The 20,970-nt window shown below is 35.4% G+C and overlaps 1 protein-coding gene across 5 annotated transcripts in view; it reads right to left on the bottom strand.

The window, feature by feature from the left end:
* Positions 1-20,970, bottom strand: part of LOC113501062 (protein ultraspiracle homolog) — a 40,726-nt gene that overhangs the window by 7,771 nt on the left and 11,985 nt on the right. For 4 of the 5 annotated variants that reach the window (XM_026882057.1, XM_026882053.1, XM_026882055.1 and 1 more), the window contains 3 exons: positions 14,383-14,584; positions 6,393-6,624; positions 2,468-2,606 (listed from right to left, as the gene is read on the bottom strand). In XM_026882057.1, the coding sequence (XP_026737858.1) occupies positions 2,468-2,606; positions 6,393-6,624; positions 14,383-14,584 (573 nt within the window). The remainder of the gene's footprint in view (positions 1-2,467; positions 2,607-6,392; positions 6,625-14,382; positions 14,585-20,970) is intronic. The other variant, XM_026882056.1, reaches the window with a different exon arrangement.

Genomic DNA, 20,970 nt, shown 5'->3' with positions numbered 1-20,970 from the left:
TATGTAAGTGTATAGTAATTGGTAACCATCGCCACATGCGTTTTGCAATACATCTTAGGCCGTTCATACGAGAGGAGAAGCAATGCTCAGATTCTCGAAGTCTTTAGGGTCCAACCTCCAAACCAAGTCTACAGTCTATAAGATTATATCGTGACTTTAGCAACTAAACTCGATGTGTATCGGATATTTTCGTTGCCTCGTGTACAAGAGGCGTTAAACGTAAAACAAGACGCTAAAGCAGCGCAAATCATTTATTCCATCTCAACATTTATGTTCCAAAAAACTTGAATAACAATCTATTTTATATTGACGTCGTCCTCAGTTTTTTGCGAAAACAATTCGACAAGGATACGTTGCAAATTAATTACTAATTTGCTTCTACATACGTCATTCATAGTCTTAACTCTTGGAAAGAAACAAAGATAAGTACATAGGTAAGTACAACTAGAAATACACGAGCAACTAGAAAATATATTTTATAACTCGAATAAATTTTTTAATACGTGTCAATAATTTTTGCTCGATTACCTTAAGCTATAAAAGCTTAAAGCTATATGTTGTAGGTTAGCAAATATTCTTGCAACGACCCAAATAATTTCACAAATAAGTTCTCACGTAGGTACGGCCACATAGAATGCAGGCACAAAAATGTCGTATAATTCAAGTAAATTTTTATATTTTGTAGATACCAATTCTGACGCCATTTTAAACCAGTTTGAAATTATGTATGCCATTGTAATAATGTGTATTTATGTACATAAATACATACTAACATACCAGCGTTCTTATGTTGCGTGGAATTTTTATTTGTGCGTTTTAATCTCCGTTCGCGTATACATCAATAATTTCGTATAGATAGTCAGTTTCATTCTTTGAAATTTTCATATGATACGAGAATATAATAAGACCTGTTTTATAAGAAACTTCTTTTATACTGTTTTGTCAATTATTTAGGTGATATATTTTGATACTAATGCAAAGCGCTATTGAACAATCTTTCTGCATTTGTTGATAAAATCTAAATGCGATAAATTGCCATAGTCCTTTATTTTTTAGCCGTCATACTATTTTTTTGTTGTTGTAATATTTCGATAGGTAGCATTTTCATTAATATCATTGAATTTGAATATGCATTATCATGTTGCATACCAAAATAATACCCGCCAGACAAGGCCAACCGCGAAGTTAATTAATAAATTAAAGAATCACAGATTCCATTATTATTTCTAAGAAATGTACACTGAACTAAAAATAGGAAATTGGGCATTTCCAATAAAAATATAAGAGGTATTATTTATAACTAGTGTTTTATTTATTTGCAATTTATAATTTACCTAAGGGTATTTATTCATCGTGATAGTCGCTATCTTGTCTCTGACCCAACCAGACTCAAAAATCGCGAGTCGCAGGGTTCGAATTGCTTTTAAGGAAGCCGGTAAGATCTGCGACTAGTCGGGCGATCTCGATAAATACAGGTAAGTTAACCGTTCTAAATCATTTAGATATGTATGGATAGACGATTCATGTCAAAGGGTTTGTTTCGTGATAAAGGACTCCGGTTGGGCCCGAAACTAGTCGGGCGATTCCGCTTTAAAATAGGCTTACTGGTACACAGATTAACATGTCATTATTGTTCCTTTCTATTGCCATTTTACGATCCTGAATTGCGAAAGCTGAAGACATGACGACTTATAGCCTATTGACAAACTATTATTGTTTAGAAAGGCTAGTATTAAACAGTGACCTAAGAGTCTACTAACAGGTATTAAAGTAATATTATAATGACTGTGCAAGCGGGACTTCAATTCACGGTGTAAAGCGGCATCTCCCTTCCACACCTGCATTAATATCACTATAAGACGTCTTGGTAGGTCCCGGGAATCACACGACATTTACATTAAGTATTATTGCCTTATTAACGACCAATCAAACACTGATGCTTAGTTCAATAAGGTCATTTCTTAATAGCAATATAATCGAGTATTATTGAGTTGTGATGTAATATTTTATATTTTATATTCAGTTAGAGATTTATTAAACTTCTTTTTATAATTTATTGCTCATGAATCTTTAGATGAATCAACTGTGTTTGTCAAAGCGTATGATAAGAAGTAGAATAAAAATATGAGCAAATAATAAAACGTATCATACACAAGTAAAGCTCCTTATTTTCCGCCAGCTTTCTCCCAAATCTCTTTCAAACCGCAACCTGAGTAACCTTAACAAAGGTATTTTTCTTCATTTTACGATTCTTGGTTTTCAGAAACAAAAACATTATGTAAATCCTAGGTGATTTGCAGGTGCCAGATTTAAGCCACTAACTAAGATTCCTAAGCGGAATGCTGATCAACACAGACACACAACTGCTTCTCACTCAGTCTAGTACTTAGCCAGTGTAATACGCAGTGACACAGAAAAACAGACCAAATTAATGTTTTTCCTATTACCATTATTAAGTGTTAATTACCTATTTGACAGAGGCTGGAGACTGGCGCGCGGAACTTAGGCGGGACGTTGCTGTCGGGGCCCACGCGCAGGAACTGGAACTCCTCACTGGGGTCAGCCACCAGGGACTCCATCTCCAACAGCCGTTCGATTGATAACTCCTGTTGAATGGAGAATATACCCTCATTAATTTATAATGGAATTGGACTATGAATTTTGCCGATATGTGGTGAGCACGTGGTCAAAAATCGGAAAAGACTGCAAGGTTTGGAACAAGGAGAGTACTTTTCCCAGACATGAGATCTTCCGGATGTTTACTACGTCATACAATGTTACGCAGCAAAACCGATATTCGAGATCAGAGAAGAAGTCACTTCACACGAAAGGTTGAATTCATCTGAGTCTGCTAAGACAGGAAGCTAACGGTGACATAACATGGGTCTCTTGGGATCTATTATTAAACGGATTGTATCTTGATTGGCAAAGGGGTCCAAACGTCGGGAAGTCAAAATTAAGCAATCACGATAAAATCTGGTGATAACCGTTTTCCTTCTACCGAAGCTATTACAAGTGCTTTAGGAACATTAAGAAGATTAGTTGCACGTAAGGTATAATTTTCTTATTAAACCCTATTGCTTAGATCCTCTTTAACCTCTAGAAATAGCCAAGTATTACAGGTTAGTCTCTAGGTTGGTTTGAATAAAATTAAGCTTTAAAACCGAGGGAAAACCATTCTTGCCCTAAGGTGTATTCTTTGTGTCACGAGGGGTTTCACAAACATTTAAGTCAGACGCACAAAGACTCAGCAAGCATTCATGGATCACACCAATGCTTGTACTACGCGGTGATCGAACTCGAAATATGTCGCGCTCAGTTGGTTTAGCGTGGTTACCTCTACCAGTCGGCTCTCCGTACACTGGATTGGCTAATCGATCAATTATAACTTTTATTAAAAACAACCGACTCAAAATTCCTAATCAATCTTCATCATGAACATGTTTATTAGGGAGTTCATATTAAAACGAGTATTAATAAACTATATTCGTTCAAAGGTCCGATAATATTAATTATTGTTAGGTCATTAAGGTTAATACAACATGTTTGAGTTAAGTGACGCTGGCAAACTCCACATCATACTTAGGGCTAATACAGACGCTGAAAACGCTTCATAATTTTTTAGGTTATGTGTAAATTTTTAAAATTACTTTAAGTCTTACATATACAAACACATGTGTCCTAACTTTATACAGACCTGTCTTGTGAATCGTGATAGTGAAGCAGATTGATTTGGAGCATTACGAAAAGTTTTTAGAACTTTATTCCATTGATTTAAGTATTAAGGTTAAACAATGTTTGTGTTTCTTTCTTGTAAACACTAATTAAATAACTAAAAGACCCATATATTTCAGTGGCATATTTGATTTGGTAATCTTTAATGATCTTTTACATTGGTTAACCACTATTGAACACTTTTTACCAAACGTGGCATTATACCAGCCACATTTCGTGTTCAGCTAATTGCAATATGAATGAAAGAGAAATTACAACATTAGCTTTCTTTCCTACATCTTGTGACCTTTGCAAGTCAATAACTAGAAGAATGAGTATTTATGAGCCCGTAAAAGGTGTGGTTATAGCAAGTTATTGTTCATTTATATCATTGAAACAGTTGATTACCTCAATAACTACTTTCTTATCGAGTTCATGATCAATCTATATACTAATATATAAAGCTGAAGAGTTTGTTTGTTTGTTTGAACGCGCTAATCTCAGGAACTACTGGTCCAAATAGAAAAATTATTTTTGTGTTGAACAGACCATTAATCGAGGAAGGCTTTAGGCTATAAACCATCATGCTGCGACTAATAGAAGCGAAGATACAATATAAAATGTGAAAAAATCAGGGCAGGTATAAATCATAGCTTATATCTTCTACCCACGGGGACGAAGTCGCGGGCAACAGCTAGTATTTTATAATACTTCTTTGTACCAGATAATCGCTTGATTAGATGCAGTAATTATGATATTAACAAATTATAATCAGACTGGTTTCGTTGAGAAATTTCCACTTGAAACTTATGATGAGGTGCATATTCATTTATGTAAAAATCAATCAATCAAAGTGCTGTGCAACTGTCGGTAAAGCGATTTCCATCTTTCTCTGTCTCTTTCACTTCCTACTTGACATTTCTGCCTTTTCCTGCAGTTAGTCTAGGTATATAAGAATAGAAAACGATATCTATTAGCAGCTCTCTTATTTTAATCTTTATTTCGTTGAATGCTCGTGAAAACATGTCGCTTAATAACTCCATCCGATATGATCCGAATGGCAACAGTTCGCGAGTGAAACTCAACAGATCGATACAAGCTATGAACAAAGAAATCTGTTGCGTCGCGGCGCATCAGTACCGATAGATACATAGATAGAATATTCTTTATTTCATACAACGTCTATGGAGGATTTGACTAACGTAAATAGTTCAGGGATGCACAGATGGACGAGTGGTTGAGGTTACCAAACACACTGTACGCGACGTGGCACGGGTTCGATCCTCGAGTATGACAAGCGTTAATGAGATAAACGAAGTCTTGTCCTGAGTTGTGGGTCTTTGCACACGAGATTTGAACGTTTGCAAAACCCTCGCAACACATGGATTAAATTCCTTACTGCGGAATGCGATTAAAAAACCTTATCGCCAAGAGCGATCCTTTGTAGACACCCTACCCATGTTTCCTGGCTCAGTGTAATCCGGGAAATTTTAATTGATACAACACTATTATTTTACCACTTCATAGTAAAAGGGAATTACTGATAAATTCCCGACTTACTAATTGATACCACAAATGAGGAGTATGATTGCTAATCATCAGCTGTAAAAACCATTGTTATTTCTCTTGCAATTATTGAAATATGTTTAAACATGGTTATGTCTACATCTAGCCATTTCTTAAATTCACTATTTATGTTTTTACTAAACCTACGCAAGGAAAAGAACATACCCAAGCGATGTATCTTTAGTTGCAATCATAAAATTCCACGTTTAGTGTTGTTTTGAAACATAAATAATTTACGACAATTTTTATGTTAGTACAACATACATTTAACATTTACGTGCGCATTTTATTCTCAATTGGAACATAACGAGTTTGTATAAATTTACTCCCAGTCCGGGGAGACATAAAACCTTGTTACATACTTTACGCTATTAAAATCAGTTCGCTACCGAAGTTATAATGACATTTACGCGTGCGTGTTAACGCTGAACGCAGTAACTTTTCATTAAATACAACTCGGGAATCGAGACGAAAACAAAATGGTTTATCATTTCGAGAATCATTAGTACACATTCAATTCGAATGTAATATCTGTTTTATGCTCACTCTAATTATGTTAGCGCGGATAAAGGGCACTCGCGAGTCGCGAGCGTCAGGGGGACCTGCGAGGGTTAATTAAGGATGGCGCGTCTTGCAAACATCACTCGATAAGTCGGTAATACACTAAAAGCATTTATTGCATTCCGAACATTTTAGATATAGACAAAGTTGACATTGTATTTCACACGTACAAGCGTGTCAGCTGCAACATAATCGCACGTCAACGGCTCCACACATCGAATTCGGTTTCGTTTGACATTTGAGACACAAAGAAAACCTCAGACGGATACAAGTAAGCACCATTCAGTCGGCAAAAAACAAGTATGACGTTAGAATTATGTGTATATTTATTTTTAGTTGTGTTCTGTATGTAATGTGAGATGTTATATCTTTTAGGTTGCGTTTTTTGAAATGTGATAGTGGTTTTATAGGTCTTGTTTGAGACCAGTACAGTTTTAATTCTAGGAATAGGGCAATAGCAATTTCTAATAACCTATGATTTTTTTTTTAATTTAATGTATTTTAGTATGCTTAAAGCTATAATAAGAGATGGATGGTCGCTCGCTAGTTACCTGTACCTGCACGGAGCTGCTGGGATGCGCGTCCTCCGTGCCGCGCGCGGCGCGCTGGCGCTCCTCCTGCACCGCCTCGCGCTTCATCCCGCACGCGAGGCACTTCTGGTAGCGGCAGTACTGGCATCGGTTCCTCTGCCGTTTGTCTATTATACAGTTCCTCTCCTCACGACACGCGTACGTCAGGTCTTTCCTCACCGTCCGTTTGAAGAAACCTTTGCATCCTTCACAACTGAAACAGAATTATCCGAATATTTATAAAGTCCATCATCTTGTTCAATCCGTGATTCCCCGTAGAGATAATTGTGTCTTTCCAAAAAAAGAGGTAGGACGTCACCAAGCTTGACAGCTCATGATGTACCGGTAACACAGCTGTCCATCATTAGCATACCTTATTTATAGAATTGATATTAGTTTTTTTAATGTTAAAATTTACAACATAACACGTTTCAAGTCAGACATTTCGATTCACATAAGATGGAAAAACAATATAAATCTAAAAAATCTTGTAAACATATCAAGGCTAAAATTACAAAGAAACCAATTCAATTCAAATAGTGTATAGAAAAAGTTGCATGGAGCTTGAATATAATTTAAATAATCAAATGTGAAATGTGGATTTATACGTGAAGTTTTTATGTCTTGCAGGGAGGCATAACATTTATTCCATTGTTAAAAAAGTGCAACAATATTATCCTCTACATCGTGTGAAAACAAATAACGTGTATTAATATTCCGCGAAATGAACTCTTCAAACGCTCCGATCGTGTCACCAATCAGCTAATGATGACATATCACCTGCTAAGTGTACTCAAATAAAACAATTTGGGTGTGTCGAACCAGCACAGGCTAAGTGCTCATTATCATTCGCTGTGATACAAACAAACAGACAGAGCTAATTGAATGTGGACTCGCCGACACTACGAACACGTATTCAGTTGCACGTATAAAGAATGATCAATATAATATTTGTGTAGCATTGGTATTAATAGACTGACCCGCAGACAGGTTCGATCGTTTGAATTATTAAAAGCATTGGAAACGTTAATAGTGCGGGGTTCGCGGCATCGCGGCGCGGCTGGCTCACCACTCGTTTAAGTAGTAAACCCAACCTTTCCCAGTCGCCAGTACGTTCCCATACAACTTAATATTTTTACGAGTGGGCTCTCTCGTTTTCTAAGCACCGAGATACTGCGCCGTACGTAGACGTTGGTCCCGCATGTCATATAATCCCATTATGAGTTGTTACGCGCAGTAAAAAACCTAATTAAGTTCTATGCCAGCTAATGTATTTACGCATTATATCCTCAATTTCCCAGAAGATCGTATAGGAAAGATACCAATATTCCCCAGGCAATCTTTACTATCTGTCGACTTAATAGTTCGTCGAAATATAGATTTAGTAGTTATAGAAACTCTGATATGGACACAGATGCAACGTTTTCATGTTTAATACATGAAAGTACTTAAAATCAATACGTCCTCGCCGCGTGACGCGCGTCACGAGAGCTGTGACGCCCGCCCGTATTTACTATTACTTTATAACCATAATAAGAAAATTAGCATTTACGTTAAAATCATAAAAATCCAAAGAATTTTCTCGTTTTAAGAAGAAATTTTATTGACAAACCATTAACAAAGAACCACATTTTGAGACGGAGTGCTAGCAGAATTTAATTAAACTGAAGATCTCGAGTATTGATTTCAGAAATAAATGAAAACTATAAATATACCTGTAGACAGAATTTGATTATGTAAATATAATATTGAAGATAAAATCACAACTTTCGTCTGGGCCAATATTATAAAAAACTGGGATTCTCAGAGATAGACTCTTTAATAAGAAGTACTCGGGTAGCGAAGGCTGGCTAAATGGCATGGCAGGTGGTAAACGGGTGGCATCAAACATAATATTAATATGAAACATAACTTTGCCGCATGTTCCTTTACAAGAAACAACTGGATGAAAGATATACTTGAAATACGAAGCCAGTTGATTGTAGCGATCAATTTTGAGACAACTGCCACCGGTCTTTGTACGATTATAGTATCTATAGAGGTATCGGCTACAGAACGATGGCACACTCAGATATGCAAACGTACCCGATCTAAATCTAGTTTTCAGATACAATTTTGAACAGCAACAACCATCCTTACTCTACCAATTCATATGCAAATAAATTAAATCTATATAGGGAATCTGTGTCAAAACGTAGAGCAAGCTGTTTTATAAGTTCTTGCTGTTCTTAGTACATTCTGATCTTTATCATCTATAACAGCCAGGCGGGCCGATGCATCACGAATCAATTTAGCACATTGTGGTCTATTCTATTTCCACTTCACTTCAATTGGGTGTTACTTGTACTGGCAATAAGTGTAATATATCAACATTAGTATACACTATTCCGTGTCCGCGATAAAAATAGTAACTTCATAATACATTATTACAGGGATCCTTTGGGAGTAAGATGACATCGGTCGACACTCAATCATATCCCTCGTTAATATCTTCGGCAGATACTGTGACGTCGGGAAAATAGAAAAATCTATCGGATCAGACTTATTCAGCGGTTCGCTTGTGTTTATTATCCACACGAATAAATGATTATAGTTCACAAAATACGTAGCCGTGTGCACGAGATTTGTATCTCTCATGATCCCACGATACGGTAGAATTCCTAATGTAGAGCGTAATTTTTAAAGAGCAATCGTGTTGTGCTTACGGATTTAGTTTCACGACGGCCTGCCTCGTTCCTATTCCGAATGCACTCGACAAGTTGACATTTAAAATCGTTTTCAGTTATAATTTGTAGCATTCGACAACCCTACGAATATGTCAAAGGTCTGAAATAGCAAAGGCGATGAACCAAGGGCGTAGGTGGTTATTGTGAAATTAGGTTATTGTTATTATACTTGCTTTATTATTTATTGAAAGGAGCAATCTTGTTACAATTACGTCTGACGTGATTGATTTAATTCTGTACTAACATTTGGAAATAAATTGTATTTGGAAATTGTGAGCCGTCAGCTGGAGTTGTAAACATAATAAACAACAATAATAATACCGCAACAATAACCGTCAAAAATATGGCTTACATCATTCTAGAAGATCGAATAAGTCTTAAAGATGACATCACAGATATTAAAATCACGATTTCCCACACTCAAACAAAATAAAGTGTAGTTTAGGACTTTTAACTTTCCTTAATGTGTCTGGGAGGACATCCAGTCCAAACATTTATGGCATGTAATAAATTCCACGATACCCGACTGCATACAAACTTGGAATCTTACGTACAAATAGCATTACTCATGTTTTCTATGTAAAACTGCGCACTACATTGAGTTACAACTCGACAATGAAATAAAAAGTACAAAATCAATAAGAGCCGGCCAGAAGGAACGAGCGGTGACTGTGACGCATGTAATTCGCTCTCAGACCGACGTTAATGACATGATTGCGTTTTAAACCTTCGACACATGTTTCATTACAACGTCCAGAGCAAGTTGCTAGCTCCACTTTCACTTTGTCCCAGGATAAGATAAAAAATTATATCAACATATTTTTTTCTCTAAGATTTATGAAAGCGAAAAACATTTCCTCGTTCATCAAACTGACAGGTAAGGCAGGTAAAGGAATTTCTCGCGCATTAGTCATTCGAAATTGGTATAAAAAACACCCTTGCACAATATTGTGAAATTTTGCGAATTCGTAAAAGATATTGTGTTTGACCTACTATGTTTTCTGCATCAATGGTACCGGCCCATGGTCGCGGGCGTGGTCCAATGCCCGTTGTCCGGTTTCTTTAAAGTTTACAAACATAGCTTTAAATCTTGTGTGTTAGAGCTTTAAATCAACTCGTGTGCGGGCACGCACGACAATAAATTAGGCAGGTAGGTGTAGTACAATTTAGAATTCTTTAGATTTTGCAAAGAACGCCTTTCAACCAAAGTTATTGTTTAAAACCGCTGAAACCCTTGTAAAGTATTAGCAATTAATGTGTCAGCATAATTATGCTATAACTTCGCTTTATGGACTTATTAGTGGCTGTATAATTAGGAGTATTTCATTTGAATAGTAGGTGTACCGTCCGTATCATAACATCAACACATTAGCCATTCCTACTTAACAAAATGGCGCACTATTGTATCGAACTTAAAAGTTTTGAAGGTTATTTTATAAACAATCGTGTTTAGGTATTACAACCGAACGAACTAAGGATCGATTATTGGACGATTGTTTTTATCAACGCTTAATGTAATTTACATGCGCAAATTGAATGGTTTACAGCAATTAAGTAAATGTCAACGAGCTTATGTGTTTTATGTTGATGTCTGCCCTGAGTGGGCTTAACAGGATTGCTTTAAACAGATGATTTATGTAATAGCGGATTAACCGACAGCAATATACATATAAATGTTTATGACCAACAATTTGCTAATACAGGCGTTTTACGTAGAAATAAAAATCTTGCAATATACTTTGTATAACTAACACCTAAACAAATCCAACAGAATCATTTCTAAGGAATGAACGCTTACAATCTCTGCAATCTAATTTAAAAGAATCAAATACTCGTTTCTCATTCCATTGCGTTTCACGTTGACACTGTTTACATAGCGGCGGTCGATACCGCGCAACCTACAGCGAACTGAATCTTTGTACCTATCTACCTACATCGAGCGCAACTACCCTAGACACGACGCAATACAAGCATTATAATAATAGAATTTCTTAACTCAATTACTTTATGAACTTACTGCGATGACGTTTTCCCTCCAGGGTAAATATAAGCACTAAACAAAAATACTTTTGAATACTACACAAAAGGTAAATGCTATATTTTTTAGCAGTTTTCAAATTTTCTACAATGGACTTATGGATTTTTCAATAGATATAGAAAATTTTTGTTTATTGTTTCTAACCGATCTGCTTTTATCTAGTGAACTATCTTACCCTTTTATTGCAATATAGTCTAAATATTACTGTTACAATTAACAAAAAAAAACCTGCTTTCTTACGTCACATATTACATACACACATACATATATTTTCTTAACATCCATGTCACTACTAGCTAGAAAACACACAAGCTAGATTACTTTACCATGTATTACACACCCCTAATATGTATTGAGTAAAAAAGCTTAGCGATAAAAATAGAAAAACACGCGTTGAGTCTATGTACCGCCCTACTACACGTGCCAACATTGCCAACAAACAGATTTACACTTTACATCTCATCCTCGCCGAATAATTATTTATACGAAAACATACAAAAATGATTTATTTCGATGAATGAAGCGCTTTACTCGGAGACTTCATCCTTATAAACGGGCAGACAAAAGTATTGGCAATGTATCGCGGTTTACGGCTAGAAAACAAAACACATCGACACCTGATCTATAAAGTATTAGGAGCAGACTTTCCTACTAAACAAAAATGAAAAGCAAATTATAATTTCCTCCAAAATGGAAGGCAAAGTACCATTTGCCTATCGGTTCAAAATATGTCTGTCATTCTCAACCTTTTTATATTGCCCATCATTACAATTTAAATAAAAAGGACGAGAATACAGAACAAAATTCCTTTGTAGAGAAAAATGTTTTAATCATTCCGTGAAATTTATCGCTAAAGCTGTAAGTGTAAACAAGGGACGAACATTTACAGAACATTGATTGATTGTGAATCTGTATACGTTATTGAATTTCGATAATTTAATTAATCTTTTCTTCTTACTTTGCCAGCAACGTTTATAACTGTCTGAGAATCCTGATAATGATATCGATTTTATACAGAACGGAACTAATAAAGATATAACAATTTGCATTTTGATGACCTCTGAAACGATGCGTGCCAAATTAGTAATATGTAACCGATACCGACCGTTATGTAACTTTCTTTCAATAGAGTCCTGAAATACACGTAATTTGCGGTGAATTTATTAGAAGACATTTTCTAATCTAAAAATTTTACTTGACCTAATATAGGTACGTGGTAAAATATTTCGATTAATACGAGTAGCAAATACATAAAGATATAAAAGTTATTTCAAACGTTGTTTTCATCGATATTCTCGTATGTAGAGCGACTCGAAAACACATTATGACCCTATTTGTTGAGAATAGTACCAATATTATCTTCCTTCAGTAATAAAAGCAATATAAGAAGGTATTCACATGTGCATACATTTGCTACGGACATAAAACCATCCCGACTGCACGGACTTCATGTAGATCCGCGTAAATCTAGAGCGATGTCACGAATTACACCCAGCTCTATTTTGGACTTTAAACTACATGTAAATATCATGAAGACTACCTGCCCTCGAATACGTGATTTTCAAATCAACATAAAACATACCAAGGTGAAAAAAATGCCTTCTGAATGGCATTACAAGGGGCTGCCGATCGATAGAATTGTAAATCGTTTCAATAATTTATAGCAAAGCGATACACATTCAAGACAGAGCTTCGTTACAATAACGTTTGAAACGTGTAAATAGAAACGAAAATGAATTAACGAAATATCCCACGGCCGCCAGCTTCAATTAAATGTTGAAGAATAAGGTGTAAAATCTTTAATTTTGCGCATGCCAGCTATAAAATAATATTCATTTCGCACGCAACCATTGGGCCAATAAATGTTGTGTCTAAGCAAGGGTAGGTATACTAGGTGGATAGGCACAGATAACACACGGAGCGGACTTTTCAACACAGACGCTACACTAGCATAGCTGTCTAGACGGCGCGCGGCGGCATCTTCAGCTACTCGTATTATAACATAACAAATAAACCGTACCGACGTTTTATACTCTCTGAGGTACTGCGTAATAATAACTAGGTATTAAATTTTCTATTATTTTAGCAAACTTTAATTGAATTTCATTATTGTTATAATCATTGTGCGTCTCTAGATTTAAACTCTTTCATTTGTACACTTTATGGTGATAGCTACAATTTGTGATTATTTGTCTTAGAATATAAATTACAACAGCATATTATATGTAATCATATTTTATGCATGTCTGCTAATTAACGAAATAAACGTCTGTGCAAACCGCAATTTTATATAAACTTGTTTTTTTTTTTAATAGCGACACGTATATGTGCATCCCATATACGACACGTGATGTAAAATCAAGTTTTTCATTCGCAATAAAAATTCACAACCGGCAACCATTTTGCATTCTTAATTAAAATATTAAAGACCCATAAACTATAAAAGACTGTGACTGATGCGGCGCAAATTGATCGACATTTATTTCCATCGGAATTGGTCTAAAAGAATATGATTCCCAAGGGTGCACTAATACCAGCTCAGACAGACATGAAAAGCAAAAATAAAACTGCAACGTCCACCATTTTACTTTCCACAACTCTCTAGCGACTCCACTTATTGCTTAATTTGGTACATACGTATTTACGACCGAAACCCATTCAAAAAACAATAATGAAAGGTGAACGTGTATTTTGCCAAAACACATTCAGAGTTATTTTATATTTACACACGGTTTTTTCTATTATTGCGAAACATCTCATCTGGCTGTTATGATGGAAGAAACAAAAACAGCTGGCGATATAATGAAAAACTGTTTTGCTACTATTAATTGACAAGACACTCCTTGAAGAATAACGATGAATATAAAACTTCTATTTTAAGTCAGTCTAATAGGAGGGAACTTAGCTTTGAGATAAGACTATTAGAAACAGATAACGATCCATTTAAAACAGTGCATTAGAGAGGGTCCATTTTATGGTGCATATGAGGAGGCGTAAAAAAATTAAAGCAAAAACCTGACATTCAAACTCTTAACTATCGCACATCTGGCCCGAGGGAAGGATAGTTCATTCCAGATATCGGGAACGGAGCTAACGCCATTACAGTAATTTCGTTTGTATCGAAAATTTGGCATCCTGTGTTAAATACCGTGTTACCGTATTCCCTACAGCGATTTTAAACATTCGCTAGACGTAAAATTATATGTACCTGTACACTCCATAATGTTTTCCCGACGCTCTGTCTCCACATATAGAGCAGAGGTGCTTGGAACCACTTAGGGGATGGTTCGGGGGATAATTCTTGAACGCGGGAGGTGGGGTGGAGTCCTCTCGTATGTCTAGCATCGCCGTGTCTGGTTTTATCTCCGGCGGTGACATCGGCGACATAAAACCACCCTCCAAGTTCAGCCCTGCAATAAAAAAGTCTAATCAACATTTGAACAGCTTCAATAATGGAAATCTTAATTACAGACTCCACGCTCTGGCGTTAGTACTTTTTTCTTGTTTAGCTGTCAATAGCAGAAGGTTTGGGTTTAATTATATTTTCAGACGACATTTATTTACTTGTGTTTGTACGAATTTATTTTAAGTAGAAACTAAAGCATAATTCAAGTTAAGTTCCCGAATAGGAAATTAAAAATAAAAACATAATGCTGTCTGGAACAAAGCTGAGTATAACAAAAAGTAAGGATGGCAGTTGTTCCGAAAACTAACAGAACCGGTTTAGCAGTCCAAGAGCTTTTGCAGCAAAAAGAAAATAAACACATCCTTCACCCTCTTTCGCATGTGTGTTTAGAAAACCTTCGTATAACCTCAAGTATTTTATCAGGAATAGTTTCAGTGAGTTCTAAAGCGCCATATTTTACTAATGATTCCACCGATGATGGAAAGTGTTCAGGTGTTTTCAACCAATAAACGCATCGATAGTGGTATGGTTTAAAAGTATACGTGACGCAATTCACATACGTAAACATGTCGGTATATTAAAAGGTAAATCTTGTATTCTCGTGGATACAGTATTACTCGGTCAAAATAAATGTTCATATTATACTGAATGATGCCATAATCCTCGTATTGCACAGTCTCGAACGTCACATATTGTCTAAAATTACCAGATTAATATGAAATAAAATATGTGCACGTGCGGAGCAATATATTGCTTTTACTTTCTCAAGTTTTATCGACTCTTTGATACTATTTTGCACTATTTCTACGACACTACTAAGATTCCAAGGAACGTAATATGAGTTTTAAATTCTCTAAAACTTGTATTGTCCGGTTCTTTTGTACAGTGACACACTGACATTTACGAAGATATAAATAAGTACATACAAGAATCCTGTCGCAGATTTTATGAACAAAATGAACCAGCGGCAAGCATTGGTTATATTTCAAGGTCAAGGTTTATTATTAACAGAAACCCCAAAATCAACGCTCAAGGATCACTTGGTAATTTTAATCATTCTAAGTGGTACTGCTATAAATATAAATATATATTATATGTTTGCTTTGTGTAAAACACATCTAATATGAGCCCGTTAATAGTTTGTCAGAGGTCCAAACTTAAAGCCTTGAGGCATTCAACTATCAAAAATTAACCCTTTAAAAAAAAAACATAATTTTAAACTTTAAATAAGGATTCCGAATAATCGGCCAAAAGCATTTGGTTATGATCATTATTTATGAACAATTACTTATGAAATACTATTTAATATCTTAGTTTAGTTCGAGCTTTAGTGTGTTAAACGCTTCAGGTATCTGCTCTCCATTTGGATAGTGACAAATATTTGCTAAACAAGGAAACCACGTGCGTGAATCTGTTCCTGTTCTCCTGTCTTACATAGACACACTCGTATGTTATTGATTTATGTGACATAAAATCCAGCAAGTCCTTTGTGAATAACTACCAATCATAAAGTAATAGATAATTCAAAAATAACTGTCTCACCATCTGTGTTTGACTGAACATAACCTGAAATTTTACGATCGATAGAGATTTATGTCAAAAGTATTCAAGTGGGCTTTTAGAATTCGATAGACCACTAAATTATTTTAAGTCTTGCCGTTCGCCCATTAATCTTCGAGACATTTTTAGGATTCGAAACGTAAGGTAGTATAACAATAATTTGAAACGTCATAAAATATGAGTGAGCCTCTTCAATACTGTAAACATGAGCGATGAAATCTATATTATAAGGTAGCTGATTATGTAACTTCTGTATAACATGGTATCATCATCGGCCTAGCCTTTTCCCAACTATGTTGGGGTCAGCTACCAGTCTAACTGGTTTCAGCTAAGTACCAGTTTTTTACAAGGAGCGACTGCCTATCTGACCTCCTCAACCCAGTTACCCGGGGCAACACCATACCCCTTGGTTAGACTGGATGTCGGACTTTTCAAGCTTCTGACTACCTGTAACGACTTTCGAAGATGTAGGAATAACAGCCGGGACCCACAATTTAACGTGCCTTCCGAAACACGGAGGAACTCTTTATGACAAACATGGTCTGGTCACCCATCTGCGGACCAACCCCGTCAAGCACAGCTTAACCTGTGATCGAATTACTTATGCGGTTATAGCTTAGCCACGAGCTCCTCTTGTATAAGGTATGTCATATTAAATTAGTTATAGCAATGTCATTCAATGTACAGAATACATGTTTTAATTAATGATTGCAATTGTATAAGTAAACACATGGAAATTAACCATTTCTTTCGATTTCATTACGTAACGCTCAAGTGATTTATATTCGAAGTCGTCATGTTGATTTCATTGGTAATTAACAAGGAGACCACACCCACTATTGGTTTAAAATTATAATATGACATCAGTAGAAAATTTAAATGCACGCGCAACATTTTATTTGTAATGCATTGTATTTATACGCGCAGCGAATAAGGTTTGAAATATGATACTGTAGAGTTTTATTGCTTCCGTTTTAATTTAGCTAATAATTGAAAAGTGCTAGTGTTAATTTACATGTCGTCCATAAAACATCTCTTGTTTGTCCTTAGGGATCTGAATTTTAGAGTTCCTTTAAACACTGTTAGAGTTACTACATTTTCCATTGGAGGTACATCATGTAAATGGAGATTAATATTACAGATAAATCTTTTTGGCGACCTGATATCAAAAACGAAAAGTGGAAAATTACTTTTTTGAAGAACATCTTAACACTTACACATTTAATTTTGACACCAACGACCACTAATAACATGTTTCGTGTCTGATCGGTTCTAATAGAGGTTTTCAGAAAGGTATTGGTACATTTTCTTAGACAAAACTTTGTGATCGATCTACAACGGCCATTACCGGCAGAGCAAAGTTCGTTACTTGTTTAATGACAACTTGTGTAGTTTTCTGAACAGAAGAATTGATAACAGGAGAGAAATACAAAGGCATGATGGGAGGCGGGGTATTGTTACACCTGGATTTTTAAGTTCTGATTGTTAGAAGCACGTTTACTTGGTAATATGAATTGTCGTTGATATTTTGCGAAGCAGTATTAAAGCAATTGGACCCCTAAATACACTTGGCGTCCCGACTTATTAAATAGCTTTACTTTTCTTATTCAATGTGTTGCCCTGCGTCGAAATCACAGAAAATCATAGATATTTCGTTATCACAGTTCGCAACACTTTCCCAAAATACTTATCTGGTACTTTTGCATCTTCATAGGTACAGAACCTAACGTTAGTGTGTAAGAAGCCCTTAACTGTGTTTTTCATCTTTATATTTCAGATCATAATAAAATGAAACATAAACTTGAATGCAGATTGTGAATAACAAACGTTATCTTTATGAGTGAGGCGGTTGCATCGTCTGGTTCGCTTTTAATACATCCGTTTCCTACGTACCTACTGTAGTGGTCAAGGATTCAATATGGTATCGGTAGGAAATTACCTGATGCTACCCTTAGGGTCCGCTACTAGTTCCTCATATATAGCAATGTAAATGAAATAGCAAAACTTATCAATGATGAAATATATTGCATTCTGAAATCTCTTCGAGTTAAGACTAAATGTATTTGACAAAGTCTTTCACGCATAGTCTTTAAGACTAATATTAACATTGTGTTATGTATGCGTTCAAGTTCGCAATAAAACACTTTTTCTTTCTTTCAACATCATACAGGGGCTTTTTCCCATCAGTATTTCAGTATTTTAGTACATTTTTAGAAAACACCTCGCGTGTAAAACTTAGTGAGGTACAAAGGTCGAATATTCACAATAACTAGGTATCCATCCAGAAAAAGATAGGTTCTTTTTCTACTGTTTCACGGGCTATATATAAACCGATTAGCCATGGCAAAAAAAACACCAGAAAATGTTTCTAAATCATGAGCAAGCTACTTATGCTAAGTAAGACACCGAGAATTAGAAATTATAATACCGAACGGCCCGTAGAGGAAAAAATATCCTTGAAAAACTTGAATTAACAATTGACAGATGCAAATAATTCAAATTTCTATACAAGTATTTACGTATAACTATTCTGCATGCTGAGGCACCAATATTATTTTAATTGATTATAATTAAACTCAATCGTGTGTTTCCAAAATATATTATTCGTTCATCAAATACGTATCAACTAAGTTCAATCAACATTTTCCAGCTATTGTCATTTGTACTACAATAGGCGAAAGTTTTACAATGTAAAGGAACATTCGAGAAATACAAATTTCAAGGTAGAGTATAACAAAGAAATCTGAATGAACGGTTTCAGAGTGAGACTCGCCGCCCACAAGAAAGAAGGCAGAATATATGCCTGAAAGATATATGCTTTTCTCGTGTGCAAGGCGGGTGATAAAGGCGAGGGAAAAATATTAAGGTGTAGTAGGCAATACATTCATGCTTTGAAAATTCTCGAAATGTTCATAATTTTAAATATGCATTACTTTACCCGTCTTTTTTAAACGACTCCCGCTGTAAGGCTATTTATCCTTGGGTGCGGAGGGTTTCACAAACATTCCGGACACATGGACAAAGAAAACCCTTTACCCAGATTAAATCCTGCGTAAAAAGGCACTATAATCAAGAATCTTAGCGAATTTGTAACTTTGTCGTCTAATGAATGATTAAAATTATGACAATTACAGTCGTAAAACATGCACCTGAGAGCCTAAGTGGTGCTTAAAATTAATTCACTTTTCGTGGACTTTAAACATAATATCTAAACTTTTAAGTAAAGTAATATTTCAGAGTAAGAAAGAGTATGGTTTGAGGGATTTCTTTTATGAAATATCAAGGTATTCAAGGTAGCATTTTACATTTACTTTTGCTTAAATATGCAGCCTTATATTAGGTAAAAACAAATGCTAATGCTTAAAGAAAAACTTTGCTATAAATTACTTTTTAATAATGGTAGGAAGGGTAGAAGTAACTATACTTTTTATGTGTTGAAAAACCTTTAATAGCACCTACTTTACGTTTTCTTACACAGAAAAGGGGACAAGGTCCTTTGAAGTGGGTCTTTAGAAAACAACAACATTAGACCTTTGTGGAAAGCCGTGAAGTGATTACTCTTTGATATAAAAAAAAGAAAATAACGCTCTTTTCAAAATTGCTTTGTGTCAATTATTTAATACAATCAATTGTTTCCGTTGCGTAAAAACGCAATAAATATTAAGGACTACTAAAAACGCCTAGAGACGTACCTATCATTTTCTAGCATTAAAACTCTGTATACTTTAAGCTAATGGTTCTCTCATTCAACAATAAAATTTAAATTATTTTTTTATTGCCATACATGTTCATTTCGTAGAATGATTGCGTTATGCGCCATAAGGCTGAAACCGCGTACGTATCTCGATGCGAAATCATATTTAAAAGTCTATAAACAAGTTTCATGTGATCTAATATACAAAATGTAATAACCTAGTTAGTATTCTTGTATAAAAGAGAACGACAACTCGATTTAGCTTTGTAATTGAGTTTTATTTCAAAGAGATATTGTGGAGCGTAATAACAATTTTCACTCTCGCGAACGAGATATCTCGTATAATTTGATGTTAATCTTAGTAATTAACGAAAATCAGTGAAAAAGAAAGATTATGAGCGCGACACGCCTGCTAAGCGGCTCTACATCAAACTGCGACATCAAGCCATAAAGAACACAATCTCTCAATTAAATGGCTCGTAGTAGACATTTTGTTAAAGGCAGTAGTCATAACGTTTAATTTACATTTTACTGTTGCGTACTAACAAAACAATTTGACAAAGAAAAATGACTGTGACTCGTGTTTTGGTCTTGTACGCTAAATGATTAATTACTATAACTGGATGTAAATTGGGAAGTAAATAATGTAATCGATATTGATATAGAGATATGTACAGAATATAATTCTGAACGAATATCAGAATATTTTAAGACTGGAAAATGATTGATACTGTTGCTACTGATTCTTAATCAAAATTCTTGCTTATTTCATAAGAAATCTCTACCAGTAGACCAGCGATAGGAAAAGTATTTGATATTGACAAATTGTGCAAGTGAGATGCTACTCTATGTAGCGCGCTGTTACGCTTCCACAAACACAGTATTAGTTTAAGACATGACAGTAGTCCCCTTTTTTCGCTTCCCTCGGGGTTGGAATGAGCAGTGCCAGATTTTTACAGAATAAAACTAACCACCAGCTGGATGATCACGAACAGTCTTGCTGCCAGTACTTGGAAACGCAGAAGATTGCTTCGAATTGTGGTAAGCTCCCTGAGTGATACACTGTAGTTTAAGTATTCTCTAGACCCTAGACTAAAACTTCATGTATCTTGATCATGATCTTGCCTAGGCAACAA

This window comes from Trichoplusia ni, chromosome 15 (genome assembly GCF_003590095.1).
Source record: "Trichoplusia ni isolate ovarian cell line Hi5 chromosome 15, tn1, whole genome shotgun sequence".
NCBI lineage: Eukaryota > Metazoa > Arthropoda > Insecta > Lepidoptera > Noctuidae > Trichoplusia > Trichoplusia ni.
Note: the sequence above shows the minus strand (reverse complement) of the source record. Positions and strands in the feature narration are given on the sequence as shown.